Source organism: Oreochromis niloticus, linkage group LG9 (assembly GCF_001858045.2).
Source record: "Oreochromis niloticus isolate F11D_XX linkage group LG9, O_niloticus_UMD_NMBU, whole genome shotgun sequence".
Lineage (NCBI taxonomy): Eukaryota > Metazoa > Chordata > Actinopteri > Cichliformes > Cichlidae > Oreochromis > Oreochromis niloticus.
This window is the reverse complement of record NC_031974.2, coordinates 25,073,352-25,101,089: the sequence shown is the minus strand read 5'-3', so window position 1 is coordinate 25,101,089 and position 27,738 is coordinate 25,073,352. Positions and strand designations below refer to the sequence as shown.

At 38.5% G+C, this 27,738-nt stretch overlaps 2 protein-coding genes and 3 long non-coding RNA genes across 6 annotated transcripts in view; 4 read left to right on the top strand and 1 right to left on the bottom strand.

The window, feature by feature from the left end:
- LOC109200391 (uncharacterized) overlaps window positions 1-27,738 on the top strand; it is a 108,022-nt gene that overhangs the window by 72,367 nt on the left and 7,917 nt on the right. Inside the window, 3 exon segments of the mRNA XM_025910362.1 lie at window positions 22,299-22,364; window positions 23,695-23,813; window positions 27,550-27,663. Coding sequence (XP_025766147.1) covers window positions 22,299-22,364; window positions 23,695-23,813; window positions 27,550-27,663 — 299 coding nt within the window.
- On the top strand, window positions 648-5,278 carry LOC109200396 (deleted in malignant brain tumors 1 protein). Of its 2 annotated transcripts, XR_003221662.1 has the most exons (6): window positions 648-924; window positions 1,068-1,103; window positions 1,189-1,515; window positions 4,235-4,300; window positions 4,752-5,026; window positions 5,223-5,278. XR_003221662.1 is itself a non-coding variant. In XM_025910363.1 (3 exons), exons 1-3 carry the CDS (start codon window positions 882-884, stop codon window positions 1,533-1,535), a joined length of 426 nt encoding a protein of 141 aa, XP_025766148.1. In that variant the 5' UTR covers window positions 648-881; the 3' UTR covers window positions 1,536-2,116. The 2 variants fall into 2 exon arrangements, 1 of the variants encoding a protein (XP_025766148.1); XM_025910363.1 differs by lacking the exons at window positions 4,235-4,300; window positions 4,752-5,026; window positions 5,223-5,278 and having other exon boundaries at window positions 1,189-2,116.
- Window positions 15,828-16,271, top strand: LOC109200397 (uncharacterized). Its single transcript, XR_002060565.1, has 3 exons — window positions 15,828-15,882; window positions 16,021-16,056; window positions 16,141-16,271. It is a non-coding gene; the product is annotated as an uncharacterized LOC109200397 (long non-coding RNA).
- LOC112847850 (uncharacterized) lies at window positions 20,814-21,963 on the top strand. Its single transcript, XR_003221664.1, has 2 exons — window positions 20,814-21,355; window positions 21,554-21,963. It is a non-coding gene; the product is annotated as an uncharacterized LOC112847850 (long non-coding RNA).
- Window positions 22,595-23,701, bottom strand: LOC109200398 (uncharacterized). Its single transcript, XR_002060566.2, has 2 exons — window positions 23,541-23,701; window positions 22,595-23,406 (listed from the first exon to the last, which is right to left on the bottom strand). It is a non-coding gene; the product is annotated as an uncharacterized LOC109200398 (long non-coding RNA).

Here is a 27,738-nt window from a genome sequence, read left to right as displayed (position 1 = left end):
ATCAGATTAGTTGGATCTGGGTCCACTCTGTGCTCTGGAAGAGTTGAAATATATAAGTATAACTCTTACTCGTCCTGGGGAACAGGGTGCGAATAGTGTGAACAGTATAATAACTGTTTTCTTCATGTACTCATCAATACTTAAATTCTGGTTTCTTTTCATTCCATCATATTTTACTTTCCTAGTTATGAACAGATGTTCAAATGTCTTGCTTGACTACAATTTGTCTTTTGAACATCTCTGCAGTTTAGTGTATATTTAAATAGATAACACCTCATTTGGATCTTTTAAATATATAATTTTAACCTGTTAACTTTCTTATGTAAACATTTTTAAAGTGTTTTCCAATAAAAATGTAAATACAAATCAAGCTGGTTTTATCTAATTAGAATATGGGCAGACAGCAACTTACACTTCAGAGGGAGTTAGACACACCAAAGTTTCTGATGTTACTCCCACCTCTCTTCTGAAAAGAAAGAGAAGGAGGCAGTACAGATTACTGTGGTATTCAGGGGAGAGCACACCTCCCTCATGTTTCTGTGTGTATACATCAGAAGCTGGAGGTAGTCTAACCAGCAGTAACAGTCCTGTACATAACTGCCAGCAGACACTAAATCACGTACAAATGAAAATAAAAAAAAGTGATAGTCAGCTGCAGAGTGGTTTTCAAATAGCACCCTTTAAATGAGATTTGTCATTTACATACATAAAGTAGTATCAGCTAAGCCATGAGCCAACATGGCAGGCACTAAAATGACCTGATCTGTGCATGACTGTGCCCTGTCTTATCTAATACAATATCATTTTTTAGAAACCCTCCAAGAGCACATGATCTTCTTGTATAGAGATAAGACATCAAGCAGCAGCCTTTTTTCTCAGTCATGGACGGCAGAGAGAAGAGAGCGCTTCACTTCTTGATCTTCGGTAAAACAGATTTTCCATAATGTTTAATACTTTTCTTTATCACAGAGACCCTCTAAAAAACTTTATAACAACTTTTCTTACAGTATTTTTAGACTGAATAACTTTATGTCTTGATAATATTAAATTTTTTCATTTCCCCATAGCTGCTTATCTCGTGGTCTCATCTTCACCTTCTGCAGGTCAGTCTGTTCTAACCTGTCATACTTACATTTTCAATTTCAAGCCATTTTTGCAACATAGTTCATATTGTCTTTTTCCTCATAGGTCTGATCAGATTAGCTGTAAATGGATCCACTCAGTGCTCTGGAAGAGTTGAAATCTATAACTCTTACTCTTACCCTTACTATTCCTGGGGAACAGTGTGTGATGATGGCTGGGACTTAAAAGATGCTGAGGTGGTCTGTAGAGAGCAGAGCTATGGGATAGCTCTGGAGGCTCTTGGGTCTGCTTACTTTGGTCAAGGTACAGGAACTTTCTTGCACAGTAATGTGGACTGTTCAGGAAGTGAAACTTCTCTAGACAATTGTAGGTACAGCAGCTATATTAGTTATTACTGTCACCATGGTCGGGATGCTGGCGTCGTCTGTTCAGGTAAGAAAACTTTTCTATAATGTTTATGGTCTTATCACTTTACAATAACTGTTTTTTTTCATGTACTTGTCAATACTTAGATTCTAGTTAGTTCTCATTCCATCATATTTTACTTTCCCTGAAAATATGTTCAAATGAATTAAACAAACAAATTTAGGTGTTTGTTTCATTACACTCACTTTGTCTGTTGAACATGTCTGCAGCTTAATGCATATTTAATGAGATAACTGATTTGCATAGTTTAAAGATTCCATGTTAACCTGTTTCTTACTGAAAAAATGTTTTAATAATATTTTCCAATTAAAAAATGTAAATACATATCTTTAACGGTGATTTTATTTAATTAGACAAACAGAATTTTCCACTTCAGCAGCAATTAGACACACCAAACTTTCTGATGTTCTGACCTTTATTTTGAAGGCTTGTGAAGAACTTTGAGCTCAGACGTCACTTAAAGCCTAATTTACAGACTTTTCATCTTGAAAAAGCGTGTTACCGTAAAGATCCTAAAAATGTGACTGTTGACAGTATTTTCTAATTCATGCAATGTTTAGAAAAAGTCATTTTTCTTTTTAGACAGCATTACAATATGTGCAGCGCAGCATTTCAGTGCTTGTCCAAAAAAGTGAACTCTTTAATTTAAACATTTCTCTTTAGCAGCAATAACTTAAAACTATTGTGTTCAAAAAGCTGCAGGGTTAAAAAAAAGTTTCCACCTAAGCCTAGACTTGTAGTCAAGACCGCCTAATCCGAGACCAAGACAAGACCAGAGGGTATCAAGACCAAGACAAGACCAAGACCGAGACAAAAAAGTCTTTAAACTGCAGCCAGATGCTGCTTCGTTTACGGGTGTCAGGCATATTTATGTGTTTTTGCTTTCGCACAGCCCTCCTCACTGCTGTCTACTGTCTCACTCACTTACTGAGAGGACAGACGCACGCTCCACTTGACTGTCCCGTCTCTCACCCTCAGTGTTTTTCACATAATGATATTATCCTATATCCTTGCATGTGATTGGCCACAATATGGAGGGATTGGAGCATAGCTCAGCCACTGTGTGAGAGCTGAGCAGCGAAAGGAAATTAAGTGAGGGTACAAATGACTGAAAGATTATTAGGCTCAGTTTTGAGTTTTGTTAAAAAAAGAATGACTTCATATAGGAAAAAAATATATATCACCTTAAACTAGTTTTTTAATTAAGCAGCAAGGCAGAACAAAGTCAGGGCTGTATCAAGACACGAGGACTAAACCCCAATTCAACCAGACCCAGAACTGATCCAGAATTAAAACAGGACTACAACAGTTCAAAATCAGGACTACTTAGGACTTAACCAAGACAGAACCAGAATCAGAACTAGATGATAGTAGCACTAAAAATCATCATAGACCTGCACTACACTTATTTTTTAATTCTAACACATTTAGATTCAGATTCAGAAATGTTTATATAATTATTTAGCCTTGTTGTGCAAACAAGCCTGCATAACTTAACAAATATAGAAGTTGAAAAGTAACAAATGGTATCTTAAAAGTTACACTAGGCACTAGATACATGTTCTGATGAGTTTTGGCAAACAACTATTTGACTAACATGTGTGTCTCACCTGCTCTTGTTCCATCTCCCTCTCTCTTCCTCTCTCTCCCTCTTTGTGCTGACAATCAAGCCAAACACCAACATCATCAAATATGCAGTTGAAACCAGATATTTACATACTCTTCAGATAAAAACCAAACACTTTTTTAATTGTAACATCAAATCAGACTAAATGTTTATTTTTTAGATTGATAAATATAAAAAACATATTTGTTAACTTTAAGAGTAAAGAGAGAAATTGTTTGTATTTCTTAATTGCAAATGGCACCAAATTGTATTTAAAACTGAGCCACACTTATGGAGCTCCACAATTCTTTTCCTGGTGTTTTGGTTGATATCTCTTGATTTTGTCAAAGAAACAGGCTCTGTGTTTTGCCTTATATGCATCCACAGGTGTGTCACCAATTTACTCACATGGACTCTACTAACCAATCAGAAGCTTCTTCAGCTCAGAGTGGAATCTTCTGGAGTTTTATTAATTAACAATAAACTTAGTGTATATGTACTCCTAAATTTGATGAAAGTGATCAAAATAGACAGCTCTCTCTCTCTTTATTCTGACATTTAACTAATTCAGAAGATATTTCAACATTTATTTATCTAAAACAAAACAAGTTTACTCTAAATTGATGTTTAACAGTAAAAAAAAAAAAGTTTTTATGTTTTCTCCCTAAAGTGTATGTAAATATCTGGTTTCAACTGTGAATATACTGCTGTGTATTGAAATTCCTCTTGTTTTGCATAGAAATATACTGAACAACATACAAAGCATAATATATAAAATAACATCTACCTGAGTTTTTTCTTTGAAAGAAGCCCCTTATATCCATTGTTGTGTACATCAGTACATAACTGAAACCGATTTAGAGAGTTTGTTTAGCCGTGGAGGGTAACAACTGAAAATATGAAATGTAAGCTAAGACTCTCTCTAAAAAAAAAAAAAGACGGCATTGTTGTTTGGCTTTTTATTTATCCATTTGTTGATTCACTCGAAGAGCAAGTAACGCAACCAAGTGATCAGTTTGATATCAATCTTTTGTGATACACGTCATATTTACATTATTTGTACAGTACGAATGATTTGCTTTGGTACCTGGTCAAACTTAAGCTCTCCTCTGTCTGCAGCAAACTCGCAGGCAGTCGCCTAGTGCCTGAGCTCGGATCATACCAAATTAGTGGGAATTTACGACGGTGAGCTCTGTGCTTCGTGTGTTGTTTTTATTTTATACAGTTGTCAGTCAGGCATCTAACTAACAAATTACACTCCAAAAGACCCCATGCTTCTGAAAAAATGAGCTGGGCTTAAGCCCAGTAAGCCACCCCCTCCCCCCCCCCCGCTCCGCTGATGGCTGACTCCAAATCTCCCGAACACTATGTCGATTTGAGAACGCAAGACCGAGACAGCGAGACCAAAGTCAGTCGAGACCAAGACGAGACCAAGACCACGTAAAAGTGGTCTCGAGACCAAGACCGGTCTCGAGACATCCAACTCTACCTAAGCCCCTCAAGTTACTGAGGTTTTTCATTTCCATACATGCAATGATATCAGCTAAGCCATCAGCCAATACGACGGCACTAATATGATTGATCTGAACTTGCCTGTGCCTTGGTCATGTAACACCATGGCATTGTTTTTTTTCAGTAAGCAACCCAGAGCCCACCATCTCCTTGTACAGTAATGAGGTCACCTGGGTCAGGACGTCAGCATCACTTGCTCAGTCTCAGAAAAGTTCTCAGGTGGAACTTTTATCCTCCAGAAGACTTCAGGCTCATTCAGTCAGAGTCAAACATCCTCTACGAGCTCTGTTACATTCAATCTTCACAATGTGAACTTCGATCATGATGGACTGTACCAGTGTCAGTACATGAAAACAAGTCAAAGGTTCAGCTCTTCCTCTGTCAGACTCTCTGTTACTGGTAAGAAAAAATCCACTTTGCCAATTCTTTGTTTCATTCTCTTCTTTCAATAATAGAATCAGTAACCTGGTGAGATAATGCTTTCATATGTTGATATTTTTTCAGTGAGTTTCCAAAACCTCGTGTTTCCATTTGCCCTGTTGGTGAGGTGACCTGGGGTCAGACTGTTGAAATCACATGTTCAGTCTCAACTCAGGTTTTAGGTGGATCGTTCACTCTGAGTCAAATTCAGGGTTCATTCACGAGGAGCCAAACTCCAACACAAACTCTGCTACCTTCAGTATTCCTAATGTGGACTTTGATAACGAGGGATTGTACCAGTGTCAGTATAATAAAAGAGCTCAAGTCGTGAATTCAGCTCCCCATTAATGATTCGGTCAGACTCTCTGTTGCTGGTAAGAAAACAAGTATGGACTAACTCTTGGAACAAAGCGAGAATAATAATAGTGACATGAATAAGTGATTACTGCGTTTTTATTATTGATCCTTTGGTTTTTATAAACTGTAACAAAGTTATTAAAGAGTTTTTCAATCATAGCTTTAAACATATTTAATTGTTGTATAGACAAACAATGTATTAAAGACAGGATCTGTTATTCTTGTAGTTTTGAGTCACTTTATTTATCTGATATTTCACTGCTTTCTTTATTTTTGGCCGTTATCAAAATGCTCTCAAAGCCCACTGTAGCAAGGAGCAATCAGACAGTATTAGAGTTAGTTATTGGAGACTGAGTGTTAGCAACCAAGGAATCAAATTTAGAGTTTGCAAAGATCTATAAGAGTGAATTGTTCACTCTTTGTTTCATCAAATCACAAGAAGCATAACAATAATATGTTAATGCTGGTCCATAGCTACCGGTGTGTAAACAAAAACTAAGTGTTGTGTTTGATTCTGCTTCCTTCTTAATCCTGTACCTTTTATTCCCCAGTGAGACTGCAGACTCCCAGCATCTCCCTGACCTCTCCTAGTGCAGGTCTGGGCTGGGGTCCTGAAGGTGCAGAGATCACCAGGGGTTACAGTTTTGTCCTCATTCAGGAGTGAATGTGAGTGCGAATGGTTGTGTGTCTCTGTGTGTTAGCCCTGCGACAGACTGGCAACCTGTCCAGGGTGTACCCCGCTCTTGCCCTATGACAGCTGGGATAGCTCCAGCACCCCCTTGAAAGGATAAGCGGAAGCGAATGGATGGATGGATGTTTCTAAAATCATTGAAATTTCACTTTGGAGATGTTTGAAGCAGCTATTATTTGTTGGTGTAGAAATGTAAAACAGTGTTTCAGGTACAATTCAATATTACAAGTTCCTTCCTGAAATGCCAGCAACAGGAATAACATCTTTCCTGTCCAATGTGATGTGTGAATTTTCTCACAGATACATCAATTAAAGGTTGCATCTGATTTTACTCTAAATTAAGTCCTGGTCATTTGACCCAGCGTTGTGTTTATTATGATCTATGTTCCAGTTATTCTGTTATGTATTGGTTTAGACTTTTAGTGTTAGGTTTAGTTCTGGCTCCCTCTTTCTCTGTCCAGTCTGTGTATTTCCTGTTTTTACTTTGAAGTCGTCCTGATGTCAGGTATTCAGCTTGGTCCTCCTTGTCTCCTCGATTCATTAGTTCAGCTGTATCTCCCTCCTGTGTGCTGTTTCCTCGTTTCTTCTGTGTGTATTTATAGCATTGTCTCTTGTGTGCGTTATTGATCCTCTGTGTACCTCCCTGCTCACTCCTCCTGTCTCCTGCGATTCAGGTTTAGTTTTCCCAGTCTGGAGTCGTTCCTATTCTGTTTCTCGCCACCCTCGCTTTGGTGTATCACTCTGCTTCAATAAAGGCATCTCACATCTCAGCCATGCCTGCGTTTTGGGTCCTTATCTCACCTCACACGCTTGCTTCGCTAGCGTGACACGTAGCTTATGACAACAGTATTGTGCGCACATAAAAATGCCTCTTTAATGCGTATCCTCCTGCTTATTCAGAGGATAAAGACCTGTGCAAAAATGTTCATTATCAAGTTTAAGAAATTATGCATGCGTAATTGTGCAATTATACGAAAAACTATAAACACTGAAGATTTACACAATGTAGAAAAAGAAAGAATTTAGATTTCCTACAACCATTTGGGAAATGTGAAGAGTTTAGACGCTACCGGAAAACTTTAGATCCTCCTACTCCTCAGACAGAGAGATCCGAGGGCATGGTGACGCTGTTTTCCAGTTAACTGATTGGTTAGTAGGTGACGATTCATTCCCGTTACTTCTCTTATCCAAACGTAATCAGTGCCGGGGGAGTTATGGTCAACGCGAAAACCCAAACAAACAAAAAACGCTTCAAGCGGAAGCCAAAAAAATCCTGACCGTCTGACGACGAAAGAAAGTGGATGTCAGTAAGTCATGTAACTTTATTCAGTTTTTTTTTTTATAAATCACGTCTACGTGGTTACTATCATAAATTACCCCACACAGTGTATCTTGTGTATAACTGTAATCCTATGGATTTTTTTTCCTCCATGTGCACTCAAAGAGTATGCTAACCTTTCAGCTGTTTTAACTCATGACTTATTGGGAGCTTTGTGACTAAATCTGCATACACACCATGAAGGATATCATTTTAACAAAAACCCTGAATAACAGCCACCGTAGTTTTTGTTTGTAATTTTTTGGTAAAGTGAACCTCAGTTAGATTTAATAATCTGCTTGGCACATTGAAAACTCTCTGCCCCCTTCTTTGTACCAGAAACAATGCATCAGCAACATCTCTGCCCAAGGACAACACTTCCTTCTCTCTGGCTTTGCTCAAACAGCTGAGCAACAACAACAAGACGGGAAACATCTTTTCTCCCCGTTCAGCATCTCTTCAGCCCTGGCTATGGTGATGCTGGGGGCCAGAGGCAACACAGCCACACAGATGTCAAAGTACAGTAACATGCTCACACACAAACATAAAATTATAGTGCAGAATAGTTATTGTAGTGGTACTCATTAACACATGCAGGATGCTCTGGTGTTAATTTAAGCAGCTGCTGGAAACCACTGTGACCATTATAACTGTATAAATGACCCTGACTTGTCTCCAGTGTATCAGTGTGAATTATTATAGTCTGAAACCTAATGTGAGCGACTGAGCTGGTTAGACATGAGGCACAGTAAGTCATACAAAGTGATGATATTGGACCCTTAAAAGAGTCAAATAAACTAAACTCAAGTCAACATGACAACATAAATGAGCAAATAACTCCAGAGTAATGTGGAAAAATAAACTGAGACTGAAACCAAACCAGTTTTCTGAGATTTATTGAAAGTTAAGAAAGAAGTTCAAATCTTTCCAACGGGATCAATGCTGCACAAACAGTCTTCTACTAACTTTGAGAAATACACAAAATAATAACAGCTCCATTGTGTGGATACAGTCTTGTCTGTTCATCTGTAGGAAGCTCAGTTACCACAGTCATGTAGGGACCAGCCTGATAATGAAGACACAAAGTGAGCTTGAATGCAGCTACAATTAGTTATTTTTATTTCACAGACTCAGAAAGTTGTAAAAGAAAGTTACAGTTACATACTGTTACCACACAGAGGTTAGGAGTGTCTCCTTAGGCTGTGACACAGTAAGCTCTGTCTTTGTATTTGTGGCTTTATTGGATAGTGAAGATGGAAACGCAGGGCTGTTGTGAGCACTTATTGCGATGTTAGGCTAAGTGAATCCAGATAACCGAAAGGTTCCCTGGGTATGTTGAAGAAGCTGGGCACTCAGAGGAAACAAATAATAACAAGATCTCACAACAAAGAAAGAAAATCAAAAGTTAGTTGATTTCTTCTTTCTTGTTAGATCCAGTCCAGTATTTCTTCTGAGTCCTTCTTTGAATCCACTAATGTGTTTGTCCACAGTGCTTGCAAACCAAGGATTGTGGGGTGATGTTCACAGCAGCTTGCCAACTTCTCACTGAACTCAACAGGACAGATTCTCCATTTACCTTCACTGTTGCTAACAGACTGTACAGAGAGAATCCTGCCCCTTTACTCAGGTCTGTTTCTTCTTCTTATGTAGAGTGTGATTCTCATGAGCTCGGTGTTTTGGAGTCAATGAGAGGCAGAGACAGAAATGCTGTGAGTTCTGTAGAGAAGGATGATGAGAGCAGCAGGTCAACATATAAGCAAGTAAAGTAGAACTCTCATTGTACTCCTCTGGCTCCTCAGAATGACAGATCAGAATCTGTAAATGTGTTAGTGATTGATGTGAGGTATGTGTGATCATGTGATTATAACTGTGTTTCTTATCATGTCAGCTTGAAGTAAATCAGAATCAGTGATGTCAGAGACTTTGCTGGAGTCAATTTACAAATGTGTCGTCTGTGGTTTCAGGAATTCTTAATACAAAGCAAGAAACATTACAAGCAGAGCTGGAGTCTGTGACTTCAAGACCAGGTCTGAAGAGGTCAGGATTGATATCAACAACTGGGTGCAGCAACACACACCAGGTGGATCACATTTACACATGTACACACAATCACTTCATCTAATGTCCAGTTCAAGTTCACATGTTTCCATGAGCAGGACTCACTGCTCCTGCTAAGTCCCTCTAAGGTGAGGAGTGTGCACCTGTAAGGATACCATGAAAATACTGAATGACTTTTTCCTCTTCTGGTGTTCAGAAGTGATGGTAGATGTACTTAAGATAGTTTTAAAGAGTGAAGAAGCTTTACAGACCTATGACCAGGGTTGTCAAAGGGCTCCTTCCACCGTTATTCCTGATTTAACCCACAGTGCTTCAGGCAGTTTCAGCAGTGATCTCTGGATCCCAGAACCACCTTCCTCAGTGTCTGCACAGTCCTCTGTTCACTTGTTTCTTTTCAGCCACTGTTTCCCTGCCTGTTTGTGCTGGCATAGCTTTCACTTCCAAGGTCGCTGCCAGGCACCAGAATGCTTGTTTACATCCAGATGTGTTGACCTTGACTGAAAACTCAGCTCAAGTATATGCAGAGCATTGAGGGTATGCATGAAAAATATAGAGAGGAGCACCATCTTGTAGAACAGCACATTAATGCTGCTACCTGCTTACCTGATGTCCCTTGTTTACCTCATTCATCTTATCTCGTGTAGAAAAAGCAGGATTTAAATACTTCAATAATGAGTTGTTACATGTGTGCTGTAGTGATTAGCCAGAATGGCTGTGCATCCTTTACTTGTTCTAAATATTCACATGTTGTGCTGATGAATAGTATCTTCAGGTTCACTAATAGTCAAAGAATATACTCTGATTAAACAGCATTTGTCAAACTCATCATGTTTCTCTGGCCTACAAAGGCTGAAAGAGTGTGGGGTCCATCATGTTTTCATAGATTTGTGGATGAAACTTTGCTGCAGCCTTTGAGGCTTTACTTCTCAATGTTTACATTTGGTTTTACTTTGGTCAGCAGGTAACATCCAGAGTGGTGGATGAAGATGATTTGATGAACTGACCAGGCTGGTGTTTCACTGCCACCCACTTCAGAGGCAGCTGGAAGAAAGATTCTTGTACTCTAAAACTTATGATGCTCAATTTTGGCTCAACAAGTAAAGTGCTCATAAAACAGAACACTGACTATGAACTATAACCTTGTAAAGTCATATACCATTGCACTTGTGGCTGGTCAACATGGACAGTTTAAATCATGAGCAAATATACAAGTAATCCCTGTGAGCCAAAGCTCAGTTTCAGACTGCTGTTAAGGACCGGTTTCAGTTTCTCTGCTCTGCGTGATGTCAGAAAGATCAGCCCTCCCCTTTTGTTAAACAGGACAGCCAATCAAAATGGCCTCAAGAGAGGGAACTTTAAAGATGAGGAGCTAAAATATTCACGTGAGACTGCATTAAGACCCAGCGTAAGACAAATAAGATTTGTTTGGAGTGTACGACATGCAAATCTTCTTTACAAACTACTTTAATAAAGACATGAGAATACATCTTGACTGGAAATGAGTATTCATGACACACAGCTTCAAAGGCAAATTTTGTCTTTTATTTCAGAATCATTAATCCACTTTTGCATCCAAGAAATATTTCAATGTATATATTAAAATGTTATTCAGGTCAAAATGTCTTGTTTGTCTTCAGAATGACTCAAAGCCTGTGAAGATGATGAAACAGGAAGAGAACTTCATGTGTACCTTCATCGAAGAAGCAAACTGCAAAGTAACCATCATATTTATCATATTGATATAAATCACTGCATAATCAGATTTCACTGAGAGACTGATGATTGCAATGTATGGTATCAGTAGATTTATGTGCAGTAATGCTTGACACCCTCTGCTGGACAGATTCTAAGATGCCTTACAGTGGGAGGAAGAGCATGCTCATCTTTTACCTGCAGAGATCGAGGATGATACAACAGGACTGGAGAAGGTAAACACTACACACTCGGGAGTTCCTGGTGACTCATTCTTAGTCAACTACATAAAGAAAAAAACTCAGACTAACCGAAAATGTCTAAAACTGACAAACCCCAGATATTAAGTGAAATTTGAAAACTGCTTGACGTCAAAAACTGTGTAAACAAAGTAATTTGAAACTTTTAATGACATTCTTGAATGAATCAGCTGCTAACTGTGCAGGATCTCACATCGCACATTTACACACGTTAAACTCCAAACAAAAAACGAAGAAGAAAAACACTTGAAATATATTAAATATGATATGAAAACATGTTCTACAAAAGATGTTCACGCATTGTCAAATATGAAAAAGTAACACTGAAAAATGAATAAACTGCGGCTGAAAAGTGTGGCACATGTGCCATGCATCATGAATGATGGATGTCATTGAGAATTCATGACAATCACTCAATAAAAGTTTAAATTTAAAATAACAAAATAATAAATCATCCATCCACTTTCTTGTGCTTATCTGAAGTGTGGTATTACAGACAGCAGAGAAGCCCAAACTTCCCTCTCTCTTCAGCTTATCTGGCCAGTAGATATATTCTCTCCAGCAGGTCACAGTGTATGCCTGGTGGGAACACCTTATCCTGGAGGTGCCCCTCAGCTGTCTCCTTCAAGGAGTAGCAGCTCTACTCTGAGCCTTTTTGAATAACTGAATTCCTTTTAGAGAAAGCTATTTTCCGTCGGTTGCAGGTCCTATTTTTCATCTTTAAGTACCAAAAATAGGTAATTAAATAAATAATGTTAACAAAAAGTCAGGCCAAGAATAACGAATTTATGGCATTTCTCAACAACAGTGCTCTATTTGGCAGCAGATGGCTGCATAACATTTAGGACACAAAATGTACAATTATTGGTAAATTACTTTATCAATAAATGTAAACAGTAAACTGATTAAATACTAGTACATCTGATACTAACTATGACAATAGCAATGATTACTTGACTAGTTGTGCACAGCCACCAATACACATAAACAACACACACACACACACACACATCTAATGACTGATATTGTTTCCATCCCAGCTGGAGAAGGAGCTGACCTATAAAAAGTTTGTGGCTTGGACTCATCCAGGCAAGATGCAAACATGTTACATTGATGTGAGGCTGCCTCGATTACACTGGAGGAGACGTATGACCTGAACACAGTCCTGAGCAGCATGAGCATGGTGGACGTCTTTGATCACACAAAGTGTGACTTCTCTGGTGAGACATACGTTTGCAGTTATTGATGTTTATGAACAGAGTGTAGAGCAAGATGCTCCAGCAGTGACAGAGTTCTCCAAAAACCATGGAGCTGCTTATTCAGCAGATTGTTTGTCTTGTTGCTGATCATACTACTGTGAGATTTGAAAGCAGGATCTAAGCTTTGATGCTGGGTTTGAATGACTGGTGGACTTTATATGACAGTCCTGACACTATACTACACTATACCATAATACTGACAGACAGTCAGGGAGGTGTTCTGGTTCATCCTGCCTAAACCAGCTGTACTCTCTGATACTAATCACTAATGACAGGCTGTTAAAGTGACATTATGAAGGTTTTTTTTTTTTCATGGTTATTTTGCAGATATTACACTTTGACAGAATAGTCAAGATAGGAAGAAAGGGAGAGGATGAGTTGAATGGCATGCAGGAAATTATCTGGAAACACTCAAACCCCGGCTCCTGCAGCACCTTTGGTATTTTGGTTGTCAGCTCAGCCAGGTGATCTATATCACCACCTAGCCTTATCAGATTTTAATTTGAAAAATCCTCTCAGATAACAAATGAAAATGCAGCATTATGTTCATTTAAAATGTTCTCCTTTCACTTCTCTGTCACAGGCATGTCTGGCACAAAGATCTGGTACTTTCAAAAGTCATCCACAAGGCTTTGTGAAGGTCCACGAGAAGGCAACTGAGGCTACTTTGTGGATATGTGTTGGTGAGTTCCATTCGGGCAAGAAAAGCTGGAGCAATTTTGATTTAAAATCCTTCATCGCAGACCACCCTTCCTCTTCTTCATCAGACATAACCCCACTATGAACATCCTGTTTGCTGGTCGGTTCTGCTGCCCTGTGTGAGCTCTGTGTCCTTTAGAGCAGCTCAGTACCAAAGTCTTTAGTGTTTAGTTGGAGAACCTTTCAAAATCACTGCACAACAGCGCTGTATCCATATTAATATACAGCTCTCTACTATCAGTTTTTGTCTTTTGTTTGTTTTATATTGTGTATTTTCTCATTACAAAACTTCTTATCTTTAAATGTATCTGTTCAGATGTTTATACCATACTCTTCTAATGTCCCATCTTCTGATCAGAAATTTATCAAACAGTGTTTAGTAGCTGAAATGAGACAAACTGCTGCATGATGTATAATTTACGTTTGATCTTAATTTTCATTGACTTCACACTGGCCGGTTCGGGACAATCAGCACATACAATGCCCAGTTCTGCACTAGATGGTGACCAGGAGATGGTATCTGTACATTCTTATCTCATGTGGCAGGTTGTGAATATCAGTATACAGTAATTAGGCCTCAATATATAGAAGTCATGAACACAAATATCTGAGATCATGATGGAGCTGTGTCATGTCTGATATTGACATGGCTTATACCAGCTCTGAATCAATATGTGTCATGTTATATCCTTGTTGCTTTGATTCCTCTCTCCTTGTCTCTTCCTTGCTTCCTTTGTACAGGTTTTACGTAGCAAATGTACAAGTAATTCCTGTGAGCCAAAGCTCAGATTCAGACTGCTCTAAAGGATCCGTTTACTTTTTCTGCTCTTATCCCTGCTGATATGTCAGAAAGAGCAGCTTTACGTTAGGCTTAAAATTTTCCTTTTTGATAAAACATATATTAGTGCTTGATCAGGTAAACCTGAATCCTCCCATAGTTATGCTGCAATAGGGTGTAGGCTGCAGCTGGATTTCTTCTTCAGTCATATTTCTCACTCAGCAAGGAGCAGACGCCGGTTTATTAAACTCCACAGACACACGGTGACGCAAATCTGAAGGCTAGACCGTCCCATTTCACAGCCTCGCACTTCCGGCCTTCTCGGTCTTCGAAGGACCCGGCCCACGTAGACCGCGAAGGCCGGGTCCTCCGAAGGATGCAGCCGACGTTTGGGACACAGCTTATGTGTTAACAGACCTCTCTGCATTGAATCATACTTGTTATTTATACTGGTTCTCTTCTACAGCATTCCTATGATCATGCCAAAGTGCTTGCTCATAGTTTCTGGGAGGGGAGGGGGGGTTACCACTATGTCACTTTTTGGCTCTGGGCCCTAAATGTGCCACTCTGAGGAATTGTTGACAAATACAAGTAGTTGTATTAAAATACTCACAATCATAAAATTAAATAAATATGACAAACGATTTCCCAACTGTTGCAGTAGAGTGCATGCCCCAAAAATTAGTGTTAAACATGCCAGAGGGAGAGGCAGAGTTTCTCAGGAGTAAAGATGGATAGAAGTTCACTATTCTGCAAAAACTGTCTACAAATTGTGGAAAACATTCAGAAAAATGTCATCAATGTAAAATGGTGAAGAAGTCTTTTATGACACAACTCTTTTCAAATGTCCTACATTCCTCATCAGTTTCAGTCTTTGTGCTGCTCATTTGCAAGCTCTTCTCGCAAGTAATGCACTAGATCCCCTTTGGGGCTGTCATATTTACACTTTATTTTAAGTATATTTTTGCAATATAGTTCATATTGTCTTTTCCTCATAGGTCTGATCAGATTAGTTGGATCTGGGTCCACTCTGTGCTCTGGAAGAGTTGAAATATATAAGTATAACTCTTACTCGTCCTGGGAACAGGGTGTGAATAGTGTGAACAGTATAATAACTGTTTCTTCATGTACTCATCAATACTTAAATTCTGGTTTCTTTTCATTCCATCATATTTTACTTCCTAGTTATGAACAGATGTCAAATGTCTTGCTTGACTACAATTTGCCTTTTGAACATCTCTGCAGTTTAGTGTATATTTAAATAGATAACACTCATTTGGATCTTTTAAATATATAATTTTAACCTGTTAACTTTCTTATGTAAACATTTTTAAAGTGTTTCCAATAAAAAATGTAAATACAAATCAAGCTGGTTTATCTCATTAGAATATGGGCATAACTGCCAGCAGACACTAAATCACGTACAGCAATAAAAGAAAAAAGTGGTAGTCAGCTGCAGAGTGGTTTTCAAATAACACTCCTTAAATGAGATTTGTCATTTGCATACATAAAATGGATTCAGCTAAGCCATGAGCCAACATGGCAGCACTAAAATGACCTGATCTGTGCATGACTGTGCCCTGTCTTATCTAATACAATATCATTTTTTAGAAAACCTCCAAGAGCACATGATCTTCTTGTATAGAGATAAGACATCAAGCAGCAGCCTTTTTCTCAGTCATGGAGGGCAGAGAGAAGAGAGCGCTTCACTTCTTGATCTTCGGTAAAACAGATTTCGATAATGTTTAATACTTTTCTTTATTACAGAGACCTCTAAAAAACTTTATAACAACTTTCTTACAGTATTTTTAGACTGAATAACTTTATGTCCTGATAATATTCAATTTTTTATTTCCCATAGCTGCTTATCTCGTGGTCTCATCTTCACCTTCTGCAGGTCAGTCTGTTCTAACCTGTCATACTTACATTTTAATTTTAAAGACATTTTTGCAACATAGTTCATATTGTCTTTTCCTGATAGGTCTGATCAGATTAGCTGGATCTGGGTCCACTCAGTGCTCTGGAAGAGTTGAAATCTATAACTCTTACTCTTACCCTTACTATTCCTGGGGAACAGTGTGTGATGATGGCTGGGACTTACAAGATGCTGAGTGGTCTGTAGAGAGCAGAGCTGTGGGATAGCTCTGGAGGCTCTTGGTCTGCTTACTTTGGTCAAGGTACAGGAACTTTCTTGCACAGTAATGTGGACTGTTCAGGAAGTGAAACTTCTATAGACAATTGTAGGTACAGCAGCTATATTAGTTATTACTGTCACCATGGTCGGGATGCTGGCGTCGTCTGTTCAGGTAAGAAAACTTTCTATAATGTTATGGTCTTATCACTTATAATAACTGTTTTTTCATGTACTTGTCAATACTTAGATTCTAGTTAGTTCTCATTCCATCATATTTTACTTTCCCTGAAAATATGTTCAAATGAATTAAACAAACAAATTTAGGTGTTTGTTTCATTACACTCACTTTGTCTGTTGAACATGTCTGCAGCTTAATGCATATTTAATGAGATAACTGATTTGCATAGTTTAAAGATTCCATGTTAACCTGTTTCTTACTGAAAAAATGTTTTAATAATATTTTCCAATTAAAAAATGTAAATACATATCTTTAACGGTGATTTTATTTAATTAGACAAACAGAATTTTCCACTTCAGCAGCAATTAGACACACCAAACTTTCTGATGTTCTGACCTTTATTTTGAAGGCTTGTGAAGAACTTTGAGCTCAGACGTCACTTAAAGCCTAATTACAGACTTTCATCTTGAAAAAGCGTGTTACCGTAAAGATCCTAAAATGTGACTGTTGACAGTATTTTCTAATTCATGCAATGTTTAGAAAAAGTCATTTTTCTTTTTAGACAGCATTACAATATGTGCAGCGCAGCATTTTCAGTGCTTGTCCAAAAAAGTGAACTCTTTAATTTAAACATTTCTCTTTAGCAGCAATAACTTAAAACTATTGTGTTCAAAAAGCTGCAGGGTTAAAAAAAAGTTTCCACCTAAGCCTAGACTTGTAGTCAAGACCGCCTAATCCGAGACCAAGACAAGACCAGAGGGTATCAAGACCAAGACAAGACCAAGACCGAGACAAAAAAAGTCTTTAAACTGCAGCCAGATGCTGCTTCGTTTACGGGTGTCAGGCATATTTATGTGTTTTTGCTTTCGCACAGCCCTCCTCACTGCTGTCTACTGTCTCACTCACTTACTGAGAGGACAGACGCACGCTCCACTTGACTGTCCCGTCTCTCACCCTCAGTGTTTTCACATAATGATATTATCCTATATCCTTGCATGTGATTGGCCACAATATGGAGGGATTGGAGCATAGCTCAGCCACTGTGTGAGAGCTGAGCAGCGAAAGGAAATTAAGTGAGGGTACAAATGACTGAAAGATTATTAGGCTCAGTTTTGAGTTTTGTTAAAAAAAGAATGACTTCATATAGGAAAAAAATATATATCACCTTAAACTAGTTTTTTAATTAAGCAGCAAGGCAGAACAAAGTCGGGGCTGTATCAAGACACGAGGACTAAACCCCAATTCAACCAGACCCCGAACTGATCCAGAATTAAAACAGGACTACAACAGTTCAAAATCAGGACTACTTAGGACTTAACCAAGACAGAACCAGAATCAGAACTAGATGATAGTAGCACTAAAATCATCATAGACCTGCACTACACTTATTTTTAATTCAACCAAAGTACACTGTTTAGATTCAGAAAAGTTTATATAATTATTAGCCTTGTTGTGCAAACAAGCCTGCATAACTTAACAAATATAGAAGTTGAAAAGTAACAAATGGTATCTTAAAAGTTACACTAGGTACTAGATACATGTTCTGATGAGTTTTGGCAAACAACTATTTGACTAACATGTGTGTCTCACCTGCTCTTGTTCCATCTCCCTCTCTCTCCCTCTCTCTTCCTCTCTCTCCCTCTTTGTGCTGACAATCAAGCCAAACACCAACATCATCAAATATGCAGTTGAAACCAGATATTTACATACTCTTCAGATAAAAACACAAACACTTTTTTAATTGTAACATCAAATCAGACTAAATGTTTATTTTTTTAGACTGATAAATATAAAAAACATATTTGTTAAATTTAAGAGTAAAGAGAGAAATTGTTTGTATTTCTTAATTGCAAATGGCACCAAATTGTATTTAAAACTGAGCCACACTTATGGAGCTCCACAATTCTTTTCCTGGTGTTTTGGTTGATATCTCTTGATTTTGTCAAAGAAACAGGCTCTGTGTTTTGCCTTATATGCATCCACAGGTGTGTCACCAATTTACTCACATGGACTCTACTAACCAATCAGAAGCTTCTTCAGCTCAGAGTGGAATCTTCTGGAGTTTTATTAATTAACAATAAACTTAGTGTATATGTACTCCTAAATTTGATGAAAGTGATCAAAAATAGACAGCTCTCTCTCTCTTTATTCTGACATTTAACTAATTCAAAAGATATTTCAACATTTATTTATCTAAACAAAACAAGTTTACTCTAAATTGATGTTTAACAGTAAAAAAAAAGTTTTATGTTTTCTCCCTAAAGTGTATGTAAATATCTGGTTTCAACTGTGAATATACTGCTGTGTATTGAAATTCCTCTTGTTTTGCATAGAAATATACTGAACAACATACAAAGCATAATATATAAAATTAGAGATGGCACGATACCACTTTTTTATGTCCGATACCGATACCGATATCATAAATTTGGATATCTGCCGATACCGATATGAATCCGATATAGTGTGTTTTTTAATCAATAAAACTGTTTTTTTAATATCTTGCTGCATTTTGTATAAGTTCATCCTCAAGTTTAAATAAACAACAACACTAAAGCTATTCTGTTTTACCTGTATGTAAAAAATACACTGCACCCAAAATATTTCATAGTTCAGCAACACTGATCAATCTAATAAACTTAAACCTGCTCCATCCTCCCTATTCTGGTATTTTAAAGAGTACTTAGCAGAAATATTAAGCAACCTTACTAATAGGGTTGCAAACTCCCAGCAAAAAAAAAATAGGGAACCACCCCCACCCTCCACCTCATGATGCATAATCGACGTAATCAACTTTAATTTGATGCAGTGTGGAAAAAAAATGCACAGAATTAAATTATTTTTCAAGACTAATTAAATAGATTCAACATCTTTCTTCAACAGAATTGCAGACTGCACAGATGGTACCTTCCCAAAGGAAAAAGTACTATAGCTTACTAGGGTATATTAGACTTAACAGTTACTATATACAGTAATGGACTTCTATATATTTTACATCAGATTAAAACTTTGGGTGTAAGATTCAGATAATTATTTATTAAAAGCTAGACATTTTAAATGAGAATAAGAAAGAAAAGTATGTCTTTGTGCCCCCTTTTCCCTGTTCATGCCCTATCGGCCCCCCTGGCTAAACTTTGCTAGATCCGCCCCTGCACAGTTACCAGCCGTCAGCTACGTAGAAAAGGATCCTGGTGTAGAAAGTAATATTAAATACATTCTAACAACAGCTTATCAAGCTTAAACGTGCTGCTGTTGTTCAGCCGCTGGTTTCCTCTTTCTGGTGCAAAGTGGGCCAAAAACAAAGAAGAGAGACGGACTCGCGACAGAAAAGCCGATCAGCTGATCATTAAGCAGTTTCATGAAGTAGCGGCAGGAGAGGGAGAGAGAGAGAGAGGCACTCGCTCCATATATCGGTTGTTAAGCTTAACATGGGAACGCTTTACAAACATTCAGAGATGAACTTACACACTTGCTTTACTTCTCTCTGGGATAACTTCCTCGGATATGAAATGCTGGTTTGGTAGCGAGGCTACAAATACACACAGCCGCTCTATAACATGAGCGCACTGCTCCGACGGTTATGAGGCGAGTTACGCCATGTCGCAAGTTTTGTGAGGTGTTTTTTTTATATATTTAATGGATCGGATTACATTTTTAATTTCTCACCGATATCCGATCCAGTAATTTAGGTCAGTGTCAGACCGATACCGATACGTAATATCGGATCGGTCCATCTCTATATAAAATAACATCTACCTGAGTTTTTTCTTTGAAAGAAGCCCCTTATATCCATTGTTGTGTACATCAGTACATAACTGAAACCGATTTAGAGAGTTTGTTTAGCCGTGGAGGGTAACAACTGAAAATATGAAATGTAAGCTAAGACTCTCTCTAAAAAAAAAAAAAGACGGCATTGTTGTTTGGCTTTTTATTTATCCATTTGTTGATTCACTCGAAGAGCAAGTAACGCAACCAAGTGATCAGTTTGATATCAATCTTTTGTGATACACCGTCATATTTACATTATTTGTACAGTACGAATGATTTGCTTTGGTACCTGGTCAAACTTAAGCTCTCCTCTGTCTGCAGCAAACTCGCAGGCAGTCGCCTAGTGCCTGAGCTCGGATCATACCAAAATTAGTGGGAATTTACGACGGTGAGCTCTGTGCTTCGTGTGTTGTTTTTATTTTATACAGTTGTCAGTCAGGCATCTAACTAACAAATTACACTCCAAAAGACCCCATGCTTCTGAAAAAATGAGCTGGGCTTAAGCCCAGTAAGCCACCCCCTCCCCCCCCGCTCCGCTGATGGCTGACTCCAAATCTCCCGAACACTATGTCGATTTGAGAACGCAAGACCGAGACAGCGAGACCAAAGTCAGTCGAGACCAAGACGAGACCAAGACCACGTAAAAGTGGTCTCGAGACCAAGACCGGTCTCGAGACATCCAACTCTACCTAAGCCCCTCAAGTTACTGAGGTTTTTCATTTCCATACATGCAATGATATCAGCTAAGCCATCAGCCAATACGACGGGCACTAATATGATCTGATCTGAACTTGCCTGTGCCTTGGCTCATGTAACACCATGGCATTTGTTTTTTTTCAGTAAGCAACCCAGAGCCCACCATCTCCTTGTACAGTAATGAGGTCACCTGGGGTCAGGACGTCAGCATCACTTGCTCAGTCTCAGAAAAGTTCTCAGGTGGAACTTTTATCCTCCAGAAGACTTCAGGCTCATTCAGTCAGAGTCAAACATCCTCTACGAGCTCTGTTATATTCAATCTTCACAATGTGAACTTTGATCATGATGGACTGTACCAGTGTCAGTACATGAAAACAAGTCAAAGGTTCAGCTCTTCCTCTGTCAGACTCTCTGTTACTGGTAAGAAAAAATCCACTTTGCCAAGTTCTTTGTTTCATTCTCTTCTTTCAATAATAGAATCAGTAACCTGGTGAGATAATGCTTTCATATGTTGATATTTTTTCAGTGAGTTTTCCAAAACCTCGTGTTTCCATTTGCCCTGTTGGTGAGGTGACCTGGGGTCAGACTGTTGAAATCACATGTTCAGTCTCAACTCAGGTTTTAGGTGGATCGTTCACTCTGAGTCAAATTCAGGGTTCATTCACGAGGAGCCAAACCTCCAACACAAACTCTGCTACCTTCAGTATTCCTAACGTGGACTTTGATAACGAGGGATTGTACCAGTGTCAGTATAATAAAAGAGGCTCAAGTCGTGAATTCAGCTCCCCATTAAGTGATTCGGTCAGACTCTCTGTTGCTGGTAAGAAAAACAAGTATGGACTAACTCTTGGAACAAAGCGAGAATAATAATAGTGACATGAATAAGTGATTACTGCGTTTTTATTATTGATCCTTTGGTTTTTATAAACTGTAACAAAGTTATTAAAAGAGTTTTTCAATCATAGCTTTAAACATATTTAATTGTTGTATAGACAAACAATGTATTAAAGACAGGATCTGTTATTCTCTGTAGTTTTGAGTCACTTTATTTATCTGATATTTTCACTGCTTTCTTTATTTTGGCCGTTATCAAAAATGCTCTCAAAGCCCACTGTAGCAAGGAGCAATCAGACAGTATTAGAGGTTAGTTATTGGAGACTGAGTGTTTAGCAACCAAGGAATCAAATTTAGAGTTTGCAAAGATCTATAAGAGTGAATTGTTCACTCTTTGTTTCATCAAATCACAAGAAGCATAACAATAATATGTTAATGCTGGTCCATAGCTACCGGGTGTGTAAACAAGAAACTAAGTGTTGTGTTTGATTCTGCTTCCTTCTTAATCCTGGTACCTTTTATTCCCCAGTGAGACTGCAGACACCCAGCATCTCCCTGACCTCTCCTAGTGCAGGTCTGGGCTGGGGTCCTGAAGGTGCAGAGATCACCAGGGTTACAGTTTTGTCCTCATTCAGGAGTGAATGTGAGTGCGAATGGTTGTGTGTCTCTGTGTGTTAGCCCTGCGACAGACTGGCAACCTGTCCAGGGTGTACCCCGCCTCTTGCCCTATGACAGCTGGGATAGGCTCCAGCACCCCTCGAACAGGATAAGCGGAAGCGAATGGATGGATGGATGTTTCTAAAATCATTGAAATTTCACTTTGGAGATGTTTGAAGCAGCTTATTTATTTTGTTGTGTGTAGAAATGTAAAACAGTGTTTCAGGTACAATTCAAATATGTACAAGTGTCCTTCCTGAAATGCCAGCAACAGGGAATAACATCTTTTCCTGTCCAATGTGATGTGTTGAATTTTCTCACAGAATCACATCAATTAAAGGTTGCATCTGATTTTACTCTAAATTAAGTCCTGGGTCATTTGACCCAGCGTTTTGTGTTTATTATTATGATCTTATGTTCCAGTTTATTCTGTGTATGTATTTGGGTTTAGACTTTTAGTGTTTAGGGTTTTAGTTCTGTGCTCCCTCTGTTCTCTGTCCAGTCTGTGTATTTCCTGTTTTACTTTGAAGGTCCGTTCCTGATGTCAGTGTATTCAGCTTGTGTCCTCCTTGTCTCCTCGGATTCATTAGGTTCAGCTGTATCTCCCTCCTGTGTGCTGTTTCCTCGTTTCCTTCTGTGTGTATTTATAGCATGTGTCCTCTTGTGTGCGTTATTGATCCGTCTGTGTTACCTCCCTGCGTCACTTCCTCCATGTCTTCCTGCGGATTCAGGGTTTAGTTTTCCCAGTCTGGAGTCGTTCCTAGTTCTGTTTCTCGCCACCCTCGCTTTTGGTTGTATGTCACTCTGCTTCAATAAAGCATCTCACATCTCAGCCAGTGCCTGCGTTTTGGGTCCTTATCTCACCTCCACACGGCTTGCTTCGCTAGCGTGACACGTAGCTTATGACAACAGTATTGTGCGCACAGTAAAAATGCCTCTTTAATGCGTTATCCTCCTGCTTATTCAGAGGGATAAAAGACCTGTGCAAAAATGTTCAGTTATCAAGTTTAAGAAATTATGCCATGCGTAATTGTGCAAATTATTACGAAAAACTATAAACACTGAAGATTTACACAATGTAGAAAAAAGAAAGAAATTTAGATTTCCTACTAACCATTTGGGAAATGTGAAGAGTTTAGACGCTACCGGAAAACTTTAGATCCTCCTACTCCTCAGACAGAGAGATCCGAGGGCATGGTGACGCTGTTTTCCAGTTAACTGATTGGTTAGTAGGTGACGAGTTCATTCCCGTTACTTCTCTTATCCAGAACGTAATCAGTGCCGGGGGAGGTTATGGTCAACGCGAAACCCAAACAAACAAAAAACGCTTCAAGCGGAAGCCAGAAAGAATCCTGACCGTCTGACGACGAAAGAAAAGTGGATGTCAGTAAGTCATGTAACTTTATACAGTTTTTTTTTTTATAAATCACGTCTACGTGGTTACTACTCATAAATTACCCCACACAGTGTATCTTGTGTGTATAACTGTAATCCTATTGTAGATTTTTTTTTTTTTTTTTTTCCATGTGCGCTCAAAGAGTAATGCTAACCCTTTCAGCTGTTTATAACTCACTGACTTCTCTGGGAGCTTTGTGACTAAATCTGCATACACACCATGAAGGATATCATTTTAAACAAAAACCCTGAATAACAGCCACCGTAGTTTTTGTTTTGTAATTTTTTGGTAAAGTGAACCTCAGTTAGATTTAATTAATCTTGCTTGACACATTGAAGAACTCTCTGCCCCCCTTCTTTGTTCAAAATGCTGCAGCAAGAGTACTGACGGGGACTAGAAAGAGAGAGCATATTTCTCCTGTTTTGGCTTCCCTTCATTGGCTTCCTGTTAAATCCAGAATTGAATTCAAAATCCTGCTCCTCACATACAAGGTCTTAAATAATCAGGCCCCATCTTATTTTAATGACCTTGTAGTAGTGATGGCCAAATGAAGCTTTCTGAAACACTGAAGCTTGTATTGAAAAACGGTTCATTACTCGAAGCTTTTCAACACAGTCCTCTCTGGTGACATCTGGTGGCCAAAAATATGAAGAGCAGCTTGAATCCACAAAATAAAACCAACTGCTTCATAATGATAGCCCACTCTACAGAGTGGAACTCTGTCTCATATTGGGCTGCTGTTGTGTTGCTTTGAACGCGTATTTTTTGGTGTTAAAAATGTAGTTTATTTGTTTAATAAATTATTTTGACCAGTAAACTTTCTTTGTTTGAACATGCACCATGGTGTGGTCTTTCTTTTCTTGTGACTTCTTGATGTTGGTAAATACAATAATTGAAAAATACCACGTTACATATAACATGCATATAATAATGCACATTATGCAGTATGCTTCTGCTGTGAGGTCCTGCCTCCATGTACTTATGCATTTAATCTCTACACGGGTATATTTATAAATAATATTATATTAGGGAAATTTTCCTATACGTATTTTTGACCTGGGGGTAGAATTGATTGTGAAATGGAAAGGGAAATGCTTATGAACTTGCAAATTAAAAACATGATGCATTTAAGGTAACCCTTTTTCATTTTTATTCAAGAAGAGAATTAGTTCCACTGTGCGATGGCCGAACCTGTTCCTTTTCGTGGAGATAATTTCTCCTGCCTTAAGGAAAATCCCTTCACATGGCACAGAAGAGGCTGGAGTGCAGAAAAACTGGTAGAGATGCAGTTATGGCTCCACAAACTATCAGCTAAAGAGAATAAATAAATTAAATTGCTGCACATTTTGTAGACTAACATTTTAAGATTATTTTTTTTTTAAATAAAATACATCTTTTTATAACATTAAATGTTACGAGTCAAATGGAAGTTATTTAATGATATTTACATTATGAAAAGCAGATTTTTTACATTTTAAGTTTGTCCCGTTTTCAGATAAAATAAAGACGCACAAAACAAAAGCAAATAGCCAGAACACAAAGCTGGAAAACCCACCGACCAAAATAAACTCAAAATACTCCCACACAACAGAACCAAATCTCTCAGTAGAATGATCAGTGGTTCGCTATCTGCCACCATCAAAACACTCCACAAATCCCGCAAATGATTCACTTCGTTCCATTTGAATCAGGTACCGAAGCAGTTACGTGCGTAATGAAGCTTCGGACGTCACTGGTCACGTGACTTTTGCCAAACGAAGCAAGCCTCAACACAGTGCTTCTGAACCAGTGTGTTGGTTTTTTTCGACACACGCTCCGGAGCGTCAGCTTTAAGCGGGCCATCACTACTTTTCCCCCTGTTTTCAGGTAAAAATGTTTAAAAGTTGATATATTTCCAATGTGTACACTGTTAAGATATTTAACAGGTAATCCTTCGTTGTTTTGTAAGCTTTAGAAGCATTATATTACAGTTTTGTGCACATATATGTGGCGGCTTTGAGCTAGTGATGGGTAGATGAGGCCTCGTGAAGCGTTTCAGCACATTCCCCAAACTGTATCGATACTGTGTCGACACAGTTTTGCTGTTTTGCTCCATACTGACACCTGCTGGACCTTAAATATCATTGCAGGCAACTTACTTGAGACACAATTCAATGACCTAGTCATACTTATACACTGTAAGGTATTGTACTTTCTATGGAATCATTTTATATCTTTTATATTGCAAATATTGTAGACATCACCAGTGAGTGAATGGATGGATGACTGGATGTGTAAAGCGCTTTGGGGTCCTTAGGGACTAGTAAAGTGCTATACAAATACAGACCATTTACATCTTTAAAATATAGTGTGAATGACATTAAGTGAAAATTAAAATGAAAGTATTGTGAATGTAATATTACCCATTCGACTCAGAGTTTATTATAAATTTCTATTCAGAAAAATAAGTTTATCCAATCTTTTTGCATTCAGTCTATTGCTTTTTTTTTTTTTTTTTTTACACCTTTTCCCCAGCTTTGGAAATCTCACAGGCACAGATGAAGCTGGGGTACACAAAAACTGTAAAGTCAGGTGGAAAAGGTTCTGATAAGATGTCTTCCTCATCCCCAGTACCTTAAAGGATCCTCTGATCTTGGAATGTTTCTCTCTGACACTCTCCACAATACTAAGGGGTTGGCAGTCCTTTATAATAAAATTCAGGACTGCCTGGTCCAGAACAGTCTTCCTAGATGCTTAATTTGAAAAATAAAACGCATACTAATAAAAAAAGATGATGATAAAGCTGTTCAGTGTCAATATAGGCCGACCTGTGTTCATTCTCAGTGTGTTTGTCTCCTCATTTTCATGTTTGGCTCTGTAATGCCTCTGTAACACTGAGGATTTGCTTTTGTTTGTAAGAAAGCTCCGCAGAACAGATGCGACATTTAACCTGCATAAAATGAAATAAATAATTTACACTTCAAGTCAAATTGCTGTTTTTCCTATTCTGATAGATTACACTGAAACAAACAGTTACCTTATTTGCAGTTAAAAGATCAAAATGATCCCACACAGCAGAAACGTTTCTTTTTCTTTCGGGCTCCATTTTGTTATGGAGAGATGTGTATTATTTTTTTCTTTGCCAGAGTAATTTTGTGGGGGTTTTTTTGGTGGCGACTCATTCCGTTGGCAGATGCGGATGCGGTACCTTTTAAACACAGTTTGGCGCGTTGACAATGAGCGATACAGCAGCTGTATCGATCACGTGACTTTTTCTTAAAGTGACGCACGCACCGATACAGGCATCGCTAGGTGAGCTTGATACATGAGTCGGTGCGTCAGTTTTGCAGGACCCATCACTACTTTGAGCCTCGGTTTTGTACTGTGTAATGGCCAGTAAGATAACGGCAGGAGCTAAAAACGCCGCTATTGTCAGCGACTTTGTCAGGAAACCTGCTCAAGTATATGTATAGTAAGCACTTTAGTATTTCGGTTTATTATTTAGTGTTTTCTTCCACCATGTGAAATTTAGCAGTACAGAATGTAAAACGTTCATTTTCACTGCAATAAACGCTGCATGAGAGACGCAAGTCAAAATCACTCTCGTGATTCTTTTCCCCCTGTTTTCAGGGGTGTAACAGGTGCATTAAACAACTCTCTGCACCCCTTCTTTGTACCAGAAACAATGGGATCAGCAACATCTCTGCCCAAGGACAACACTTCCTTCTCTCTGGCTTTGTTCAAACAGCTGAGCAACAACAACAAGACGGGAAACATCTTTTTCTCCCCGTTCAGCATCTCTTCAGCCCTGGCTATGGTGATGCTGGGGGCCAGAGGCAACACAGCCACACAGATGTCAGAGGTACAGTACACACGCTCACTCACAAACACTAAAATTATAGTGCAGAATAGTTATTGTAGTGGTACTCATTTAACA

Excerpts from the sequence above, each read along its gene's own strand:
- LOC109200396 (XM_025910363.1), top strand. The coding sequence starts at position 882 with ATGGACGGCAGAGAGAAGAGAGCGCTTCACTTCTTGATCTTCG. Across the intron at positions 925-1,067 it reads GCTTCACTTCTTGATCTTCG|CTGCTTATCTCGTGGTCTCA; the intron begins GTAAAACAGATT and ends ATTTCCCCATAG. Across the intron at positions 1,104-1,188 it reads CTCATCTTCACCTTCTGCAG|GTCTGATCAGATTAGCTGTA; the intron begins GTCAGTCTGTTC and ends TTTTCCTCATAG.